The 22,477-nt window shown below is 52.5% G+C and overlaps 1 protein-coding gene across 1 annotated transcript; it reads right to left on the bottom strand.

The window, feature by feature from the left end:
- Positions 1–152: 152 nt before the first annotated feature.
- CA9 (carbonic anhydrase 9) lies at positions 153–15,447 on the bottom strand. The gene is made up of 12 exons (XM_058824143.1): positions 15,277–15,447; positions 8,363–8,386; positions 7,036–7,206; positions 4,734–4,876; positions 3,994–4,086; positions 3,691–3,757; positions 3,365–3,522; positions 3,066–3,201; positions 973–996; positions 768–794; positions 537–630; positions 153–394 (listed from the first exon to the last, which is right to left on the bottom strand). The coding sequence occupies exons 1-12, from the start codon at positions 15,395–15,397 to the stop codon at positions 331–333; spliced, it is 1,122 nt and encodes a 373-aa protein (XP_058680126.1). The 5' UTR covers positions 15,398–15,447; the 3' UTR covers positions 153–330.
- Between the last annotated feature and the right edge of the window lie 7,030 nt (positions 15,448–22,477).

The raw sequence follows: 22,477 nt of genomic DNA, 5'->3' as shown, positions 1-22,477 counted from the left end.
TGGTTGGGAAGGGGTCCCTGCCCACCCCTCTCCACTGTGATTTCAGCTGAACCAGGGTGCTCTTTCCTGCCCCACAGCTTCCCACAAAGGCAGCAGAGACATCTGGTACCATGGGAGGATTTTACTTTTTTTTAATGAGTTTTTACCTTTTTTATAACAAAAATATCTATTGGGGCCAAATGCTGCCCCCCAGACAAACAGTCCATGTGGGCAGCCCGTGCAGCCAAGGCGTGCTGGAGCACTGGTCTTCCTTGACCTGGGGTGGGAGTGAGGGGAGGTGGGGTGACAGGCTGAGCCAGTGGGGCTGGGACTGCCACAGAGGTGTGGAGTTCACGCAGTGTTCTCGGTGCTGGCTGCCGTGTAGATGACCTTGGATTTGGTTGGCGAGTCCAGCCTGGTGGGGAAAGAAAGGGGGAAACTGTTAGACTAGGAGGCAGGTCCTGTTGCCTGAAACCACCATTAAACCCTCTTCTTGTGGGGGCCCTGGACCAATCCTGCCCCCAGGCACTGTCCTCCTGTGTCTCCCCATTGCTCACCGTGTGTTCTGGCTGCGGTGCTTATAGATGTACAGCAGGAAGGCCAGTGCTGTGACAGCAAAGAGCACCCCGAAGAGCACAGCCAGCACATCTCCTGCAAGCCAAGCACAGCCACGTTACACTGGGGAGGGTCCCCTGCAACTACTGGCTGAGGAAGAGCAGGCAAGGAGTAGGCTGGTAGCCCAAGGGCAGAGGGGACACAAAGAACCAGCCTTGGCTGGGCACACTTACCTGCATGAAATGAGCTGGAGTGTCCTTCTGAAAAGGAGACAAAGACTGGAAGATGAGAACCAGCAGCATGGATGCTAGAGCAGCCCTACAAACCCACTGTGGCTGCCCACCCCCAGCTCAGCACGTGGCTTGCACAAGACCCCGATTCCCAGGCAGGTACACCCCCTGCCCACCTTCCCCTGCTTTGTGCCAGCCCCTCACCTACCTGCTGTTGCTGAATCATCACTACCTGTAAAGAGAGACAACACAGTCAGGGCACAGCCTTTGAAGTATTTGGGAAGTCTCAAGCCTGAAGGCCTTTGGGTTCCACTTCCAAAGTAGGGCTGCCTACAAGACTCCCATCAGCTGCCACATCTCCAGCAGCTCACAGTATCTTGCTGCTGGAAGCCCAGCCCTGACACCCTGCCAGAAGCATGAGAAAAGGGAAGAAAAAGGGATCCCTGAACCACAGCCTACACCTGAGCCTCGCTGAGCCCAGCCAGAAACTTCCCCCACTGTTGTTGCGACAGCCAAGGAAGCAGGCAGGGTGCTGAGCACTGCAGCACCCCATGACTGCACAGGAGACCCCGAGAGGCACCTGGGCAGAGCCCAGCAGGCAGCAGCCATGGGGACAGTTGCCTGAGATGGTCAGCAGCTCCCAGGGAGGAGGCAGCGACACATTGCAGGTAGGGCACCTGGCATGGGGATGGCTTGGTGGCCCTGCATGCTGGGAGGGAGCTGTGCTGGGCAAATGTTTGCCCAGCATGAAAGCATGGTATTTAAAGAGCTGCGTTATCATCTGTACATGGCTCAGGTATGGTGCACAGAGTGGCACTATCTATGGGCTCTATCCAGCTACATGGCTGCTGCAGGAAAGCTGCCACCTCCACCCAGCAGCTTATAACAGGAGTGCTTAACTCGAGCTGGGGGTGACTGTCAGAAAGATCAACAAGCAATGGCACAGAAGGTGCAGCTGCAAGCAAAACAAGGTGTGATCCATCCATCTCAGTGCTCAGCAGCCCCAAGGGCTAAAGCAGGCAGTTAGCACTGATGTGGGGAGAAACCCCCAGCAATCCTGTGCACGCAAGGCAGGGGACCGGTAACGTCATCCAAGAGTACTGGGACATTCTCCTGGCACTTGTGGCTTTGTTACAGTGGGGATTTGTGTATAGAAATAGCAAATAATGGAAAAAAAAAAAAGTAGAGCTGGGCAACACCCCCCTTGCCCCAGTGTTGGGAGGCTTTGGAACAGCTTCTGCAAGAAAGTAGTAAAAGAAAGGCTTGGAGGTAAATGGAAAATATGATAAAGTATCTAAGAGGTTTACCAAAGATAGAGCATGCCAGCCTAACCCGATATCCTTCTTTGATAAGTGATATTCTAGACAAAGAAAATGTGGTAGATTTTATCTCTCCCAGTTCCAGTGAAGCATTTGATGCAGTGCCACATGGGAAACTGCTAGCCAGGCTGAAGACCACAGTGATTAAAAGCCTAGAGCCATTAGCAAGCAGGCTGCAGGTGGAACGGTGAGGGAAGTGCCTTACACCACATTGTGTGGTTATTGAGGCATTGCCCAGAGGCCTGGGACCAACCCTGTGCTGTTCCTATTAGTCACCTTCACCAAAGGTGTGGGAAATGCCATCAGAACAGAAAAGGAACAGGATGTTGAATAGAAAACCCCCAGTGACCTCAGGGAGCAGCAATGGGCAAAAACTCAGTGATGCAAAGCAATAGTCACACCTGATGATTAATAGTGATTTCTACTCATGCCTGGAAATCACCAATGCAAGTAAGGCCTTCAAGGAGAAATAGAGGGTGGGCGTTCAGGGAGCCCTCAGGCAGGGGACTGTGTGCTTGGCCAGGATGGCTGTGAGGCTGTGCTGACAGAGCACAACCTTCAGCAGGAGTCCCCAGCACTGCCCTTCCTGCAGGATTTGGGGAGGGGTGTTCACTGCAAGCTCGTACCTCTGGCAGCTCCTACTGAATTTATCTATTGCTTTTGGGATTGAAGTAGCTAGCTGGAGTGCTAGGACCTGCCTCTTTGCTCCTGACCATGCATCCCCTAGTCCTGCTGCTGTTACATCTGCAAGACTAAGGATAAAATAAGTTTCTATAGACCAGTCTTCCCCAGGCAGGGTGAAGGAAGTGCAGGAATGGGAGAGAGCAGGACCCTAAGACCATTGCTGCCACATGTCACTTGCCAGGCAGGTCTAAGCCATGCTGTGTTTCTGCAGGATACACAAAGCACTGAGTCCTGCTGCTGCCCCCCATCACTGCATCCCTGCTGCTGGGAGCAGCCTGAGCACACTCAGCACTCTTACCAGGAATGTGTTTCACTGAAGGGGAGGTCTGGAAACTCGCCAGCACCCGCCGCCCGTGCAGGCTCTGCACTGGTCGGTAATTGTTCTGCAAAAGCTCGTCCTCAGGGCTTTTCAGGGTGGAAACCAACAGTGACATCTGGAAGGAGAGCAGTGTGAGCAGAATAGCATATAACATATGTGGGAATAACATCCCGCTTTTGGGAGCGGATGAGCTGCAGAGCCCTGGCACAGGGCACCTGCACCAGCTCACAGGGAGAGGCTGGGAAAGACCCAGTGCAGAGCTCATTGCCCTGACAGACCTGGTGATGAGAGAGCAGCATGGTCTGGTTGAAGATTGTCCACTTGACTGTCTGGTAGCAGGGAGGGGTGGTCAGAGAGCCATTATAGTGAAAGTAGAGTTTCAGGTTGGCAGGCAGCAGACCGGCAATGTTAAATCCAGGCACCAAGGTTTCTTGTCCTGGGAGAGGACACATAATGGGAGTGAGACTGGTACAAACCCCTTGGAGGGCAACAGCATGAAGATCATGGGCAGTGTGGCACTGCATGTGCTGCAGCTTTGCTGAGCAGCTGGTTTCTCTGCTGGGCTGCAGCCCCTGACACAGTATGAGGTGGGACAGGGCCTTACCTACTTCTTCGATTTCATGCAGATGCTTAAGTATTTCATGGTAGTATTGGTTCTCCCCATGCCCAACCTGCAACACAGAGACCCCAAGGTAGCAGCAAGGCCACGGGATGAGATGGTGATGGCAGCAGGGAGGTACTGCTCCTTGAGAGAGGCACCCAGTGACATCTTCATTCTTATCAGGGCTGATCTGCCCTTTCTCTCCCCTTCTTCCAAAGTATATTTGCACCTCTGTCAGTCCCCAAAACTGTGTCCAACTCTGCCCACCCCAGTCCCATCCTCCTGCTGCTGATCCATGAAACTCACCTCCAGAAAGGCTCCCAGTACAGCCAGGCCATCTGGGTGAACCATTGCTTCTGTAAGGCTGTCATACTTGGTATTGTAGTGGACCACATGGATCTGGAAGGGAAAAATGCAATTCCAGTGCCTGATGGATGCCACTGGGAGATGCTCACTCCCACAGGGCTACAGCCTGCTGACACAAGGGCTGTGAGACAAATGCAGGTGGGATGAGTACCACTGCAGGGAAGGGAAAATGCTGGTGGGTCTGCTGGTGCAAAGCAGCCAGCATGAAGCTCTGCCTGCAGGAACTTCCCTGCTCATCAACAGCAAATCAGCGCTCTGTCCTGTATAACAGGGGCTAATACCGCAGAGCCAGGCTCAGTTTGAGGACAGCAGCTAGAGAAGGAGGGATAAAACCAGATGGGAGCTGGCAGAGCAAGAGGACAGTGTGTACAGAGTAAACAGTCCCTGTAGCTCCCAAAGCAGGCTCACAGCCTCCAGAAAATCTGGCTTCCACAGCCTGGGGACGGCCGCAGCTCCTGCACCATCAGCCCAGGACCAGGCTTGTGCATGAGTCTGGCTCAGCATCAAAGTGTGGCCTGCCACACCAAACTCCATTGCTGCAGAGCAGCCCAGGATCCTGGCCAGGAATTACAGCCCACATCCAGGGACAGCCATGGGCGAGGAGCATGAGAGCATTCCGGTGCCTCCTGTGCCCAGCACCACGAGGGGAAAGGTGCATCCAGCACCTGAGGGCTCCTCACCTCGGCAGCAAAGCGGCGCCCGTTGAGAGTGTGCTCGGAGCCGGGTCCTGCCGGGGAGCCCCAGTGCAGGTGCAGCTGTGCAGCTCGGTACTGCTGGGCATAGCCACCAGCCAGGGCCAGCGAGTCGGGCAGCTCAAGGACAACTGCAGAGCCAGAAGGAAGAGGTCAGGAACACAACACAAAGCCCAGCCCATTCCGCAGGTACGCAAAGGAGGTGTCTCGAGGGAAACAGTCGCTGTGGGTTTCTAGAAGCTGGTCATAACAGAAAACCTTGCTTTCCATTTGTCATGAGGCTGTGGGCAGGCCTGCCAATGCGGCAGGGTTCAGCTTCAGACCTAAGGTTGTAGGATACTGCAGTAAATATGTCAGCTTCAAAAAGAGCTGCTATGAAAATGCTGGAAAGTGAAGAGCCCCTCCACAAAGACTCCTGGGGCCAGCTCCAAGCCAAATGTTATCCAACAATTAATTCAGTAAGTGAGAATAATATAAAGAGACCGTGAACAAAATTCATAGAGAAGGATACTGGCAGAGTGGTGGACATCTATGAGAGCAGGGCAAAGGGACAGAGAGCTGCAACTCTTGGCGAGCTGGGACCTTTCAAATAAAGCAGCCTGCAAGTGTATGACAGCACTGGAGCTAGTGCCACAGAGGCATTAAATATTTTGAAAGTACTTAGAGCTAAAACTTTTGCCCCTTCGGATACCATAAATTCATACTTTGATTTTTCTTTACTTTAGTGTGGTTTGTCCAGCTATTTTGGACTACTGCAGCAATGTGGCAAATCTAAAACTGAGTTACCTGGACATGTGGCAAAAATATCAGGAGCATCTCTGGACCCTGAGAAAGGCTGTCCTATCCTTTTAAGCACCTTTTCCTGATTTTTAATGTAAAGTCTTTTCCTTTTTCCTTTATTAAATGGGGTGTCCCTTAGTTACATCACTAATAGGGCACAAATTTGGGATTAACTGCATAACAGGGCTGTGATGAGTCATTGGCCATCTCAAGTTCCTTGCCACTGGGTTCAGAGATAGAAAACTCAAATACAGGAAGTGAGAAACTGTTCCCTCCCTATGAATTTATCTGTTTTTACACTTCTTTTATATACGTAAACCATTGTCTTCTTTCTCCTAACTACCTGAGTCATTTTCAAGCCCTCAAAAAATCTTATATAACATTTACACTTTGTTACCAAAATGAGTAACTGTACAAATAGCTAACTAGGCTTGCAACTTTTTATTTATTTATGGCTTTTCATAAGGCAGAACAGTGGTTGCCACAATAAAAAAGGCGTCTTAAAAGCCTTGTGAGAAAGTACTTCCCCTCTCCCCAATGAAAATGCTCTCACTGCTTTTCTAAACACCAAGCAACACCAGATGCCAGGGTGTCTAAAATAGCAACTACTGAGCTCAACTAGTTTAACTCTGCAGGCACATTAGGGCAGGAGGCCACAGTGTAGAGCCCTGTGCATGCAGCACGCAGCTGATCTGACCATACACAGCAAGCCTGACCTGTCAAGTTTGCTGTACACACAGGTCAGCTCCATCTCGTTGGCCACCAGGGCAAGGAGGTGCCTTATCACACCATCAGCAAGTCCCTAAGGCCCTTTCTCCATAACCCTTTCTTAGCTCAGGGGCTGGCCGACATCAGCGTGCACAAAACTTTCTGCCTCCTCCAAGAAAAAGCTGGTAACAACCAGGTCCAACCATGCCAGCTGTGGAAAAATGTGGTTTTCCTCCATATCTGGAATACCGAGGCTGATACTAAAATAACATGAATAAGTCGTGTCCAAAAAGTTGTTTACAAAAACCATGCTGGTATTGGAGAAGGAAAAAAAAAAACCTATGAAAATTTCTTAAGATCTTGAGATAGAATCCTCAAGTACAGACAAAGTAAGGTGGCAAATGTTGTGCCCTAAAAGACAGGTGTAAGTAGCTTAAAGTCTAAGCCACATACAAAGACTGATGAGTCCTTTGAAAGTGAAATGCAGAGGAGGAACCAGTGGCTCAAAATACACATCAGAAATATCATGGACACATTTTTAAAGAAGATGTGGAGTTAACAAATTTCTGGAGCTGGCTCCCAATGGCTCTGGACATGTTGGGGCTTCTCACCTTGTCCAGGAAAACAAATGGACATGTAAAATTTCTATAGCCTGTTGCTTCCCTTTTGGCCTAGGAGGCAACAGGGTCATGGCCTGCTTCCCAGAGCCCAGGGGAAAGGCATCAGAGAAGCCCAGTCCTGCGGGGAGAGTCTGAGCATCCTCTCCTTGTGCTCCAGCCCCTGCAGCTGCCTCTGCCCCCACCTGTGTGCCCATTGTTCTTCAGCTTGAGCAGCTGGTTGGCAGGCAGGCTGTACCCAGAGAGCTGGATGGGCCGCAGGTCAGGGCTGAAGATGGCCTGGGCTGTGTCAACATTGATGGGTGACTGCTTGGTGCCCCCGCAGTCCAGGTAGTCCGTGCTCCAGTGCTTCAGGTCTGGTGACAGAAGGAAGGGAAGGACTGTCAGTGAGATCCTCAGGGTGAGGAGACCTCCAGAAAGAAGGCTTGGGGTGCTGGGGAAGGGTACTTGCACTGGCCAGGGAGGTAGCCATGCACATAAGTTTAGTTTCCATGAAGTTAGCTTGGGAGCAGCTTTATGTCAACATGTGACTGAATGCAGCTGTATCAGGAAAGGTCTCAGAGCATGGTGAGCTGCCAGGAAAGTCTATTTTTGGGGTGTTTAGGAAGAGTGCAAGAAGATCATTTACAAGTGGATTTGGCAAGCAGAGGAGCTGCTGCCCTGCAGCTCATCACACACAGGCTGCCCTGCACAGCCTGGCCTCTGGCAGGTACCACCTCAGGGCTGCTGGAGCAAGGTACCACAGTGCTCCTGGGCTCTGTGGCAAAGGGACAGCTGACATGGCTGGGCTGCCGCTGAAATGGCCACCTCTTCCCAGCGCTACAGCTGGGATAAGCACGGCTGATGCCTCAGAAACCTCCCTTTGCACTGCAGAGGACTGCTTCTAGCGTGTCATGGACCAGTGCAAACCCAGGCTTGTCCCCAGGCCAGCTCCTCACAGGACCCCTGTAAATATGGAGCTGGGTGTGAGCAGCTGAGCCAAACCCCAGAGTGATGGGGCAGTAGAGGGTGTATCTGTCACAGCACTGTGGTGATGCCCACCATGGGTGCTGTGGAGAAGCCCCCCAGGCCGTGCTGCAAGGGCAGGGCCAGGCAGGATAGGATGGGGAGGAAGGGTGACAGAGGGCAGAGGTGAAGACAAGCTAATCCCTGGGCTGGTCAAAGTCCCAGTATGGGCTGCAAGTCCAGCGTGGGGAGAGCAGCCTTTTCCCCCCTTGGCACAGGGTCGGGGAGCTCTCATTGAGGGAGGAGCCCTTCCCTGAGGGTCATCCCCCACACCCACGGGGCTGGGAAAGCCCTCATTGGAGCTGCTGCTTCCTGGTGAAATCAGATCAACCTCTGGCTCTTCAGCCCATCCATGCCTGAGTGCGGGCGCTGTGTCAGGGTCAGGCAGGAGGGAAGGGTGAGTCGTGGAGTGTGCACGGAAGCCTTGTAATAATTAACCACAGCTGGCTCTGTTCCAGGATCTGCTGGGTAGTAGGAAAAAAGCAGAAGTAACTGCAGGGTATTTACCTTCATAGCTCCAGTGGCTGTGGCCTTGAAAAAAAAGAAAAGAAAGAACCACATGAATGGAAGGGAAAGGTTGTCAGCAAACACACCTCTACCAGGCAGCAGGTCTCCAGGCTCCCACTGCCTTCCATCCCCCTCCCCACCTTTGCTTTCCCACTCTCCCTCTGTCCCAGCAAAGGGCATGCTCCCAGAGGGTACTGCCTCCTCAGAGCACAGGTAAGTCCCTTGCAGTTGTCAGTCAGAGGGAAAACCCCAGGTCTGACATTTTGTCGTCATTCTCAAAAAAGAAAAATCAGAGACACTGGCTTCCATTACTGAGCAGCTGTACCAGCTCCAGAGCAGCCAGAACCTCCCACTGCCCAAGGACAAGGTGCTCTACAAGGGCAGCTCTCACACTCCTAGAGGAGTTTGGGCAGCAAGGTGCACTGCACCGTGCAGACACCCTCCTCCAACCTGGGAAAGCTGCCCTGGCACTGACAGCAGAGGAAAGAAATGAGCATCAAAACCTCCTTACATCAGTGACCGCCCCTGCAGTGGGGATGGACTTTCACGGGAAAATGTGCCAGGCCAAATGCTCAGCTCTTGTTCCTAGCTGTAGTTCTTATGATCACCCAAATGCCCACACAGGGCTTCATAAGGTCCTACCATGCAAAACCTTTTCCTTTGGAAAAGCAGGAGGGAGGATGGGGCATCCCATGCCAGGACCTCTGCACTTCTTGTGTCACCCATGGGTCACAGCAGGGCAAGATGTGACCTGAGCTTCCCACAGCTGGTGGTGTACCAGATCTCTAGATCTAATGTGCACACCTAGAGGGGAAAAGCCCTCCTGGGAAGGTCCTGAGAGTACCCAGTACTTAAAAGGCTGGCCCTTGCACTGTTACTCTCCTCCAGAGCTGCCAGCAATGCCTGAATTCTTAGCACATCACTGGAGCTGGCCCTAGAAGTGCACCAGAACCTCTTCTCAGATGCCGCTGACCAAACACCTTTGCTATCACCAGCCCTTCTAAACAACCAGCTCCAGGCAAAGGGATGTGAGGCTCAAATTTGCCCCAGGCAGGAAAACATAGCCCAAAAGGATAATGTGACTGCTCTGGCTGGCACAACAGGTAATTCATAGGCTCCTCCTCTGTTTTGTCCTTACCAGCAAACTTGTCGCTGCAGACAGGCTGTTGGCACTTCCCAGCCCTTGAGTGCAGGAGCAGAGATTGCCAGGATGGGACAGGTTTGGGGCAAAGGGGGGCGTTCATACAGCAGCAATGACATGGAGGAGCATTTAAGAGGTAGAGCTGAGCCCAAATATCATCTCTGTCCCTCAGTGGGGCCATTTGGTGGGGGTTTGCCAGCCTGGCCAGATGCAGGAGGGTCTCAGCAGGAGCTGTGCCGGCCCCCATCCCGGCTGCTGACAAGAGCCATCGACACGCTGCTGCTATTAATAGGAGTGGATTCCAGCTCAGGGGTGAGAAATGAGGAGACAAGCTTTCCCAGGCCCAGATGTCCCATGCAAGGCCCTAACCCAGCAGGATCCTGCCCTGCACTCAACGAGGATCCAGGCATGGGCACCGCTGGGGGTCTTGGTGCATGTGCTGCTGGGGAGCGTGGATCACCACAGCCAGGCTGGAATGGGAAGGGCTGGAGGGTGTTCAGGGCACTGTGTGTTGCAGAGATGGGAACAGATCTTGGGGCTCTGTCCTGTGTGACTGGTGACTCACTTCTGTCACATTTCTGACACTCAGGAGCAATGCTTAGGAATCTCTTTGGTATTCCCAAGGGCATAGGAAGAAGGAGTAGCAAGCAGAGGACCGGGCAACCTCTGCTGTGTGCACCAGGACACGTGGGCTGTGGGACAGACTGCAGTGCCGTCTCCATGTCTGCTTGCATGGCACTGCCCAGGGATGCACCCAGCTGTGCTACAGCAAGCTGAGATTCACCTATCCTGCCCACCTTGCTCACACAAAGGGTACCTGCTACCTGGGCACTGGCTTTGCACAAAATCCAGAGAACATGGACCCTTCTCCAGAAACACAGTATGTCTTCTCTCACACTGCTCCCACTCTCCTACCCCTCCTGGCACTATTTGCACAAAGAAACACTCACACTGGGGCAGTCCTGGCACAGGTAAGGCACAGCACCTCAGGGCTGGCACATGGTTCACTGCACATGCTTCTACTGGCACAGCCTACCCCAACACCCCACTTTTTGCTCACATTCAGGGACTCTGCCTGGACAGAAAGCAGCTCCAACATCGTATCACAGACAGCAATAGCCCTGTGCTGACACCTGCCCTGCTGTGTCAGCACTGTACCAATTACCTCAGGTTCCCACATCTCCCAGCACATGCCTATTCTCACAGCTGAGGCGTCTCTGGACCCTCCTCACAGCCTCCTGCCAGCTCAGCTCGGACACCCCAAAGGCTGTAGCTGCACCCAGGAGCCAGTTCAACCCACTGCAACCCAACAGACTTCCTCAGGGATGTCTCAGCATCAAAACCAAAAGGATCTATGAGGTCTTATACACCCACTGAAGTCCCCTTGAGTGTGTTTTCCCATCCCGTGGATCTGGGTGCAGTGATGGCACAGCCAGGCCGCCCCCTTCAAGCAGGCATCTCTCAGGCGCAGCTGTGCAGGGCTGGGCCCCCCTGGCACACGCACCGAGCGCTGCAGGAGAGCGCCGAGGCGAGCCCCGGGTCAGGCTCTCAGCATCGGCCCCTGCCTCGGCACGGCTCGGAGCAGCCCTGCACCAACTCCTCCGATCCCTTCCACCTGGGGGCATTTGCAATCTCGCATCCCTTTTCCGTGAACATTAACCCACTGCCCTGCCCAAGTGCCGATTTGCATAGCTCAGTCTGCCTCCCACACCTCCCGCCGGAGCACGTCCGCTCCTCCCAAGGGCCGTGCGATGATGCCAGGTCTCTCTCCTGCCCGGCTGCTGCCGCTCGCCGCTAAAGACGTGGCTGCCCCTGGGCAGCGGGTGCTGCAGCTCTTGGCGTGCCCTGCCTTCCCTCGGAGCACCCACTGACCCGGCAGGGACTGCAGAGCGCTCCCAAAAACGTGGGAGGACACAGCCCTGGTGATGCGACGCGCACAGCTGGAGATAACGTGCAAGAAGAACGTGCAAGAAGAGAAGTTCCTTGCAGGGGTTCCAGCAGGAGAGCACAGCAGGGTGCTGACAGGATCTGCCTGCCCTTGCAGGCAAAAACGCCTCCGTTCCCAGCCGCGCAGAGCCCGCCGGCTCACCTGAGTGCCGCCTGCCACCCGCCTTTCCCCAGCGGCCCGCGATCCAGCCAAGTTTCCCACGAGCTTCCCCCCTTCACACCCTCCCTTTGTGCTTTCTCCTGCTGTTCCTTGCTCCCACTCAGCCCTCCCATTCTGGGATACAGGCTTTGCTGCAAGTGCCAGCTCCCTTCCCTCCTTGACATCCAACACCATCCAAAACACTTTCCCGCCGAGCTCAGGCGGACGCTGCCATTACCAGCGTGCTGCTCCGCATGTCCTGCAGTCCGGGAGGAAGGGTAGGAGCAGCTTTTGGCAGCATGAGGAGCCAGCTCAACCGCTGGCTGCTGCGAATTCCACGTAGGAAAGGCACCGATGCAGCAGGCTGCACCCAGGAGACCTCACCAAGGGCACGCAGGGATGGACTGTGCACCCAAAGGACTCAGGATCATTTGCACAGACCAGGAGGCAGCCCGCAGCAGGGACAAACAATAAGGAAGGAGACCAGGGGTTTGCCCAGTAGGTCTGCACCTTCTATCCTGACTTTTTCATATTTTAGGCTTTGTGCAGCCTGAGGCTGCTGCAGACCACCTGATAGCACTGAAACACGTGCTGCTCACAGCGTGGATGCTGCCTGACAGCAGCACAGCCACTCCTGCTCTCTGCTCGCCTTGAACTCTAGAAGCTCAATGGCTTGTGTGTGGCATGCAGGACAGTGAGTTCACTTCCAGCTCTTCCCTCCTGCTCTCTTATCAACTGGGCGCACTGTGCCTTGTGCTCAGACACAGGGAGTGCTGGCATCCTGCCAGAGCCCCCTCTTCCCACTGGGACCCAATCCTGAGCCACACCTGGCTCAAAGCCCCATGGGATGAGGTCAGCTCACAGATGCCAGACCAGAACCACTCTGCTGTCCCAGGCTATGAAGGGATCAGTGGAGCTCATGGCCCAGAAGAAACGGTAAGTGGAGTGTTATTCCCAAGGGTCAGTAGGCTAGGAGGTACCAGGCCATGCAGAGATGCACAGAGTGCAGGTGCCAAAGTAGGGAGCAGCCACAGCAGCCATGTCCCAGCCTACAAAACACATCCAAACACCATGTCATTTGAAGGCAGTGTCCTGATTGTGGAACCTGGACTGTGCCACTGTGCTCACGCTGCCCAAAGCCAGTTCTCCAATCTGTGGCAAACACGGCACAGGCACAGGGTCTGGGCAGGGGCATGCATAACCCGAGCATCCTTCTGCCAAGCCCCACAGGAAGCGTCTCTATGGGAGGCTGTGCCATCCCAGCCCCATCTTCTCCCTGGTTTCTCCCTCCAGACCGACCCGACGCAGCAGCACCCATGTGCTTTCAGCCCAGGACACCACTCCATGTGCTGCCCATGGGAGCACTGATCCCTCCCAAACCTGGCTGCATTAAAGCCCCTTTGTGTTTATAAACTCTGATCCACTGCAAGCCTTTGGGATCAGCCTTTAATCTGCCACTGGCAGCACAGGTCGCTGCAGGGATTGTTCTTTGTTCTCCTGGTGGAGAACTGCTTGGGCTATGGATCCCAACACTGCCAGGTCCCCCCAGGAGGGGCAAGGGTTTGGGTCAAGGAAGGCATAGGACAGGCTTTAGTCCAGGGCATGTTCCTGGGGTATTGCTCCTGCTCCTTCCAAACCCAGCTGCCCCAGCAATTGTTGGGGGAAACAGGAAACAATCAGAGTGCTGAAGAGCAAGGGCCATCCCAACGAAAGGGAAGAAAATGGGGAAATCCCAGAGGACAGGCCAGTGCTTGGAGCTGGGGAGAGAGATGAATAAGAAGTATTAAGCAAGAAAGATAGGTTCACTTGGAGAAAAAGGACATTGGAGAATGAGCAAGAAGAGGATACTGAGAGCAAGACACATCTGAAGAGGGAGAGGAAACAGGGAAAGGGAGATGCTGTTTCCCAAAGACACACTTAGCGTGGGACTCGGGTCTCTGGGCAAGCCAGAGTCTTCTCAGGGAACAACCTCATGGCAAATCCCTGAGCACGTGCTGAGTCCTGGGAAGCCACCAGCCCTACCTCATGCACTAGCCTGGAGGAAGAGGAAACCAGCTCCCCACCCGGCAGAGGTGCTGAGACACGCAGGTCCTGGCAGCTGGCAGGAGCCTTGCAGGGTTCCAGCCATTACCTGCTTCCCATGGGATTCCATCCAGAAATTCAGCCTCTTAACACTGGTATAGCATGGGCTAACTTGCCTGTTCCCTACTGACCTCCTGGCCACCTCCTTTCCTCTGCTCCATCCCCGTCCTCCCACCCAGCCATCCCAAGCCTCACGCAGTGTCCAGCCCCTCGGCCAGCGCAGCACACCGGCATGCTGAACGCCCGACACCCTCCCACCCTGTGGCCTGGGTTACTTAATCTCTGTGGCAAGAACCGTCTGCATCCCCATCTCTGTCCAGGGTTCAGCCCGGCAAGGGCGGCAAGAGCGGCTCTGCTAAGTGATTCATTGGAATAACAAAAGCAGCTCCTGGCACAAAACAATTCCTGGTCCTTGCCACAGGGCAGCTGTCCTGGCACAGGTCAGGACAACTCCTTACCAGAGGCAAAACCAAGGACACGCTATGAGGCTGAGCCCGGGAAACAAACCTGTGGGCAAAGCGGGAACAAGGAGCATGAACAGGGACAACAAAGTCCCTGCGCAGGACTCAGCCCCAGAAGAGCAAATCCACAGCACTCCCCCAAAATTCCTGCAGAGCGCTGGCGGTGCCTCAGCCTCCAATCAGAAAAGGAGCCAACACCAAAGACCCAGGACTTTTTCCCTGAACCTATAACTCCTAAAGCCCCCACAACACCAGCAAGACATCTCACGGGGAGGAGGAGGAGGGGCACACAACCCTGCAGCCCTGCGTTCTGTCACGTCCCCCGTCCCCCATGGTCAGCCCCCCTCCAGCTCTGCAGCAGGGCCAGACCCCGTTCCCTGGGAGCCGCGGGGGACGAGGGGGGCGCAGGGCAGCCCAGCCGACATCCTGCAGGGTGAAGGGGCCCGGCCGCCGTTCCCCACGCCGGGAGCGGGGCTGGAACCTCCGGGCGGACCCCGGGAGCAAGCAGGGACTGCTTGGTGCACAGCCCTTGTAGCCCCATCGCAGGAAGCTCTGAGCCCCTCAGTCTGATGCGAGAGGGACTTAGCGAGGGAAAAGGGCTGCGGACAAAGCGAGGGCCCAGCCCCTGGGCAGGGGTCGGGCCAGTGGAGCCGCACGGGAGTTGGCGGGAGCGGGGACAAAGGCAGGGACGTGCTGGGGGGTGCAGCGCCCGCAGCTGGGCGATGCTGGGGGGCCGCATCTCCGCAGAGGCACCTCATCCTGGGACGCACCTGGAGCCCTAACGCGGGTGCAGCAGGAGGCACAGCAGCCCCTCCACCCCCAAAACCAAGCAAGGGGAGAACTCCCAGGCATTGGTGATACCTCTCCACAAAGCATCAGACATCCCAAATGCAGCACGCCTTGCACTGGGGCGCTCCGTTCACCAAAGACCCCCAGCCTAGCAAAGGAGGGAATCCTGCACATCAGGGCACCCCATGTATCGGAGACCCCAAACTCAGCACTGGGGTGCTGCACGCATCAGGCTGCTGAGGCACTGGCGGTCCCAAACTCAGCTCCGAGGCGCCCCGTGCACGGGAACCCCAAAGGAGCAGCGGGGCGCCCCACGCCTCATGGAGCCCCGCGCACCGAGGGACCCCCCGCTCACCTTTCCCCGCGGAGTGCGGGGTCTCTTCGCCGCCGTGTTCCTGTTCGGAGCCGGCACGGGCCGGGGCGGGCAGGAGCAGGAGCGGGAGTAGGAGCGAGACCCGCAGCGCGGCGCGGTTCATCTCCGGCAAGTGCGCGGGTGCGGGACGGCGGCTCCGTGCCTGCCCGCCCGCCCGGCCGCACGTAAGTGAGAGCGGGCGGGGAGGAGGAGGCGGCTCTGACTCACGCCTCCGTTACCTTTTATAGGGGCTGGAGCCAAAGTCTGCCGCCGCACGGTCCAGGCAGGTGAGCTGCCCGGCGCGGGACTCGAACGCGGGACTGCCCCGGGGGCGCCCCCGGCCCAGCCCAGCCCAGCCCAGCCCGGTCCCACGCCAGGACACGCGCGGCAGCCGGGGCGGGGGAGCCCAGTCGGCTCCTCAGCCCCTTCAGCTACGGGGTGTTCCCTCTCCTCACCGATGGTTCAAGGACCCCTCACGGGTGGGGGGTCCCTCTCCCAGCAGTTGGTGAAAGACCCCTCAGCCATTGGGTGTCCCCTGTCCTCAGTGACGAGGGAATGGGCTCTCAGTACTCGGTGTCTCCTCTCCTCAGTGATGAGTCTGGGATCTGTCAGCCATGGGTTTCCACTCTCCTCAGCAGTGGTTGTCTGCTCTCTTCAGCAATGAAGTTGGCACCCCTTGGCCGTGACTGTCCCCTCTCCTCAGTGGTCAGCCAGGGACCCCTCCATCATGGATGTCCTCTCTCCTCAGAGTTGAGTGAAGAGCCCTTTGATAGTGGCCGTCCCCTGCCCTCAGTAATGGTGTTGGGACCCCTGAGCAAAGGGCCTCTCAGTGGTGGGTGTCCACTCTCCTCAGCAATGGGTGAAGGACCCTGCCCTATTGAGATGCAGAATCTCCATGGCTGTCCCCTCTCCTCAGTGGGGAGTGAAGGACTCTGCTTGCTGATGGATAGTTAAGAAAAACATTTCTACTTGATGGCACAACTCCACTCTGGGCAGAAGTCTTTCTTCTGCTCCTCAGAGGTGGCAGGAAGCATGTGGGTGCTGCTCTGTGTACGTACAGTGTACCTGGATACCAAAAAGCTTTGAACAAGGTTCTGCACCAAAAGTGACCAGGCACATGGACAACAGACTGTAGTACATGTTGCTAGATGCAAAGTGCTGCACATTTGGTGTAATCAAGGATGCACAGCATGAGGGTGAGCTTTAATCAGCTAATGAAACACATTAGAAGAGACCAGAGAGACGTGGTAATGTCAGCTCACCACTTGCCAAGAAAAAAAGTGAAGTAAGCATCAGAGATTATCAAGAAAGAAACAAAACCCAAACCAAAACAAAAAGTCCCCCCCATCCTGCTGTTGAATAAATCTTGGGTGAAAACTCCTCTCATTTTTTGCCCATGGTTTTGTTTCTCCCATCACAAAAGGGTCAGGGACAGAAACAGCATGTATGGGGGCCCCAGGGCTGTTTGGGGGCGAGAGTGATTTTCATGAAAAGAAGGAGCAAAGCAGGCATGGCTGCCCAGCCTGGTGGAGTGAATTCTGTGCCCATGGCACCCTGGCTTGTATCACACCAGAGAGCAGGGAATGAGCACTTACTCTCTCCAGATAGCAGATTTACAGCACAACCAATGAGAATCATCCAGCAGAAAGTTTGAGTCCAACCAGCAAATAGTTTTTTTTCACGTGGTGAAGAAGGGAATGGGAAAATCCTTTCTGTCAACATGTAATTTGTGCACACACAAAAAGGTACTGGACAAGTTAGTGGGATATTGTGCCTTTCTCTGCGGCACTGCCTCTGTGCCATGCCCCATAGGCTCCACACCTCTGCTAAACCAGTTTGCCCAGCTCTTTCCCAGCCCAAATCACTGGTCAACCCAACACCTTCCTTTACAAATGTGCTCAGCGTAGCTGTGTGAATACATCCATATCCACAGGCTTGCCATTGCTGCAAGAAGGCTCGAGATCCATCAAGCAGTACAGAAGATCTGTCTGGGGCTGGATTTTTTCCTTTTGCTCCTTCTGGAGCAGAAGGAACGCATGCCAAAAAGTTGGCAGCTGGCGACACAAGCTACCATTGGCCATTGGCTACCTGGCACCATGGGCTTCTGCCTTGGGCTGTGCCAGAAATGGTCCCTCTCTTTTAGAAGGCTTTGACAGAGAACTCTGTCCGGGGGTGACCTGCAGGTAGGATCAATGCAATTATTCTGATCCACCTCATTCCTTCCCACAGCACATAAACTGAACCATTGGATAAGAAGATATTAATTTGTCCATGCTCAAGGAAGCAGGGCTGTGGGAGGAAAGCAAACCATAAACTGTAATTCCAGTGCACTCTCCTGCTCATATCCTGTGGTTTATCTAAATGGTCTTTATCCTGAAGGGAGATGAAGAAGGCAGTTATATACAGCAGAGGAATGACAATCTACCCTTTTTTCAGGACAAGACCCTGAGGTTTCCCACCTCACACCTGAGTTTATCACTTCTGCTTGCTTCTCCAGGGAGGACACCCTGCGCTCTCTTTGCTGCCCTGACTTTCTTGGGTTTCATTGTCCTCGCTCTCAATTCCTCTCTGAGGATGAGCATATCATATCACAGCCACTGTAACTGCACGTGTCTCCTTTCCACCTATGATCTCTTACACTTTGTCAGCTCTTTTGTAGAGATGACACTTGGCAGCTGTGGACACTCAGAATGAAAGGTGACTCCATCATCAGGGCGCTTGGTCTGGATGGTGCCTCCTGGGAGTGCTGGAGTTTGTAGATCACAGCCACATTCTGCGAGCCTTGCAGGCCACGCAGGGAAGGGCACAAGGGGTTTGTTGTCCTGTACAAGGTTCACACCAGTGCTATATCCTCACCAAAAGCTGTCCCCTGGGATTACCTGTCAGAATTATGTCGGGGGAGATCTGATCAGAGGGATTCAGCCCCTCTGTAAACAGCCCAGCACTGTGTCCTTCTTTGCTGTGAGATATCTGGAAATATGCAGCACCAAAGTTGTGCTCAGCTCAGCACGGATCCAGCCCAAGGCGCAAAGCACTGGCGTACCAGGGAGCTTCTCCAATGCTGTGCAGCACAAGATGCACCAGTCTGAGATAGAGTGGGTGTACTTCTGGAAACACTGGCTGGTCTTGTTTTAGCTCCAGTGCTGTAGGGAGGGACGACTTCTAAATGCTTGTAAAAGGGTTTATTCTCAGGAAAAGGATGTCATTCCCAGGAAAATTAACTCATGTTAAGGAAAGACTTGGATGTCTAGAAGAATTTTGGCACTCTGGGCCTGATTCAAAATTGTACCAGTAATCCTTTCCCACGGGATATACTAGTGAATTCCTGAGCTTATTGAGGGCTTTTTGTTTGTTACTTTTAGTGCAAAAACAGTGGACACTATTTTATCAGTGCTGCTGTTGTGCCCATTCACAATTTAGAGTTAAGTTCCCTGGATGATTTCCAAACAAAATCAGGCTGATCTATGCCACTCACTGAAGTGAATCCCAGGTAACAGCACCTGCAGTTTGTATTTCATTGCTGAGATTCGGGTAGAACTGCCTAAACAACAGTCCCTCCTTTGAGGTGATCTTAGTCTGCTTTGCAATTGCAAAAGCTGCAGGAGTGTCTCCTCACAGGTCCTCACAGGTATGTTTACTTTCACCTCCACATCTGTGCGTTTGTTGTGCCAGTGCCATCAGCTGCCTGAGCCCTACACCAACACAGCGCTTGTCTCCAGCAAATAATCAACTTCCAGTGCTTGAGGGTAGGATGACAAGGGATATTTTGAGGCAAGGACGTTAATAAGGTAGTTGCTTTCCCTTGGATGTCTAGGGTAATAGTCCCTGGTTTCAGAGTACCCCCAGCACCTGTGCTGTGGGGCTCTAGACCCAGCCTAGATCCTCCTCTGCTCTTCTCAGTGCCCAAACTGCAGGAAGCAGGTAGCCAGGGGAACAAACTGGCCTGAGAGCTCCTGGGCTTGGGCTGGCCTGAGATACATGAGCTGCTTTAAAACCATGAATTCTAGCAGCTGTAGTAGAGGTGGGTTTAAAAATACACATTTTAGTGTTTCTACACACAATTATAATGTATAATATTTACACGGTCAATGTTGCCTATTGGTTAAAAATAACTTGGATAATGGGAAGCAGAATTTTATTTTAAGAAGCTTGCTTCCAGATCTGAGTCTCAAAATACCAAAACTTCTTTAAACTGTGTGAGTCTGACTTTGGGCAGAATCTACATGGGAGCCTCTGGATCCTTATGTTCCAGATAGGAAAGCAATCTTCCCAGCAGCTGCTGGCAAGCACTGGCTATAGCGTTGTTCCAGCAGGACAAAAATGTGGAGATTTGAAACTGGCAGCACTCCCAAGAACACCAAGGTGTGCCACGATCTCTCTTTAGCAGTGAATACATCAATCAGTTTAGTTGCAGTAAACAGAACAAGAGTTTACCTATAGCTGTGTCCAAGTTAGGACTGACAATCCTTGCCTGGGCATCGAGTTTGATACCTCTCTTTAAAAAGCAGGTTTGTGGCCTCCCTCACAACCTGATGAAGCCACATGTGAAAAGCAGTGGCCATCTTCCTGCCCTGTGTTTTGCTGATCACGCTATAAAACCTCAGAGTTTATTAATCTTCTTTGAATTTTCCTTTAAAGTGAATTTGTTTGCTCCTATATGAAGGCTGCCCTTTTGGCAGCATTTATTCCTGGTATATTTATAGGCAGCAACTCTATCCCTTCTCAAACTGTGTTTTGAAAGTTTAGAATGAAGTCTGAAAGATTTTAGCTTGTCAGAGGCTAAATGCCTCTTCTACTCAGGATCTCGTTAACCCGCTGCACCTCTTCAAGGTCCAAGTTCTCTTTTCTGAATGCAGACATGTTAAATTATACATTTAACCTGCATGGAAAACCCATGTCCTGCCACATGTGGAGCCATTCACAGTAAGCACACAATTAGGTGGTTCACATGCTCTTCTTTTTTTGTTTTCCTCCACCAGTTTGTACCAGGAGTTCAAATGAGCAGCTCATGACACAAGGTTCCATGACAGGTAGTCTTCACACCTCTGCTGCAACCACCTGATTTTCAGCTGCACTGCAGTGATTCCCAGTTTGTTTCATTGGGGTGCTCTTCCCCCTGCTGTCCCCAGTGATAGTATTTATGAGTATGGGTGCTAAAATCCACTTCACTGCATTTCTTTACCATGCAGGCCTCTTTTATTTAAAGATAACTCATTATTTTTCCCTTTTAAAATTGTGTCTTTGCATTCCTTGTCATCTTGACTGTAATTAATACTTACATTTAAAATTACTTTAAAAACTTATTGAAATCCTGGTAAAGGAACCCAGAACATTTCCTTTGTCCAGAGAGTATCTAGATTGGTAAGCTAAAAAATCATTGTAGCAAATTTGCATTCCTTTCTTTTCAATCCTTCTTCCTGCTTATTCCACAACTTTTCCGAAGACATCCAGATCCCTTTTCTCCACTGAAATTGAGGTACCATTTTTAGTCTCTGCTGTGCCACTGCCTCTTGCTAGACACCAGACCTGTAGGCCAGCTATTGCTCTTTTCAGGTCTCAGGATGCAGTTTTCAAGCCCTTTGAACACCTTAGATTTTAGGACACCTCTAGATTTTATTCTGGATGAAATGGCATGCCCTTACACCTGCTCTCTATTTTATCCTCTTTTTCTGTTCCCCTGTCACACAACATGGAGGTGGATGCTTGTCTGGCTGAGGAGTCACACCTGACACTGGATTTTCAATCCTCACCCAGCTTTCCTTCCTCTCTGCTGCTCTCCGTCAAAGACTGCTAAAGACCCTTTCATGGAGCTTGGGAGTTTCCTCTGCAGGTTCTCAGCTGGGAACAATTCTCAGGTTTTCCATGCACAACTTCAGCCCCGAGTCACCACATTCTTTGTTAACATTATTAACTACTTTTATTATTGCTCAGATTCTTTGTTCATCTTCAATGTCATTCACCATAGATATAGAACCACAGAGGCTGGAGTCACCTTCTAAAATATTTAGACATTATTCAGGTCACAAATTTAAATGTTTTGTGTGCCTAGAGAACTAAAAAATTCCATGCCACTCCTTGTTCCACGCCAAGTCCTCGTGCTCCTCGGTCCTGGTGACTTCATTAACGAGTCCCTGCAATTTATTGCTCAAAGTTCTGTCCTTGAAATTAAGTATCATAATTGTAAACATTTGTAACCTTTTACTTGCTGCAATGAAACTCTTATCAGGGGATATAAGGTTATTTTCTGTAACCAGCCTGCATACAATAATTTCCACGCACATAAGAAACAGTGTTAATGACCACCCGCTCAGGACAGGTCCCTGGATGATTAAATTGAGGAAGCCCTGCTGGTGCAAGCGCTTCAGAGCAAACTCTGAGTTGTGTTATGGTCACAGGAAGCTACCAAGCTACTCCCCCGCTGAGAACTGGCATTAGAGAAAGAGAAACGAGTGTCTCAATGAATAAGAAATTAGCTGAGTTGAGGATCTTGCCTGTAACTTACAGAAAATTGTGAAATGCTTTCTGGTGAAATTTCCCCAGCGCTGTAAACTCTATACCCTAGAAACCATACACATTTTCGCTGCCTAGGAGATACTTGGTGCTGGTTAGGACTACTCAGACAGGTCACTGGCATTGTGGATCACTGTGTGGTGTACTGCATGATGACTTTTTCTTCCTTAAGAGCTTCTCCAAAAAGGAGAATCGAGTAGCAAAGCCTCTGCTGGGGCCATAAGACTGCAAGACAAACACACAAAGAAAGGGGAATTTGTAGAAGAGCCATTCAAAAATTCACTTTCAACGATTGTTACAGTGTCTTATTGACCTAAAGCAGTTAAAATAAAATAAAATAAAGGGTACCTGGGATGGAAGATCCCAGTGGCTGGTTGGAGACTTAAGAGCTCGCCAGACCATTCTGCCAGGCATCACCTTACCCAATCACCCTGGCACCCAGCCTGGCAGCTTGCACATGATCCAGTGTTCACTTCTGGGAAATACATAGCCAGAACTCATAAACCTTCAGAGGATTTAGGATTTTTCTTAGAACTCTCCTCCAATGGATGTTGAAATTACACACTCTGTATTTGTTTTTCATTAGTCTGATTAACACAATGCTGCTGCTTCTCATTCTGCTGTGTGGCCAGTCCAGGATTTTGAGCTGTCCCTGTGTGTTTTCCCACAGGTCACTTGAAGTACCCCTCAACAG

The sequence above is a fragment of the Ammospiza caudacuta genome, chromosome Z (genome assembly GCF_027887145.1).
Source record: "Ammospiza caudacuta isolate bAmmCau1 chromosome Z, bAmmCau1.pri, whole genome shotgun sequence".
NCBI lineage: Eukaryota > Metazoa > Chordata > Aves > Passeriformes > Passerellidae > Ammospiza > Ammospiza caudacuta.
The sequence above is the reverse complement of the archived record's forward strand: the minus strand, read 5'-3'. Positions and strand labels throughout refer to the sequence as shown.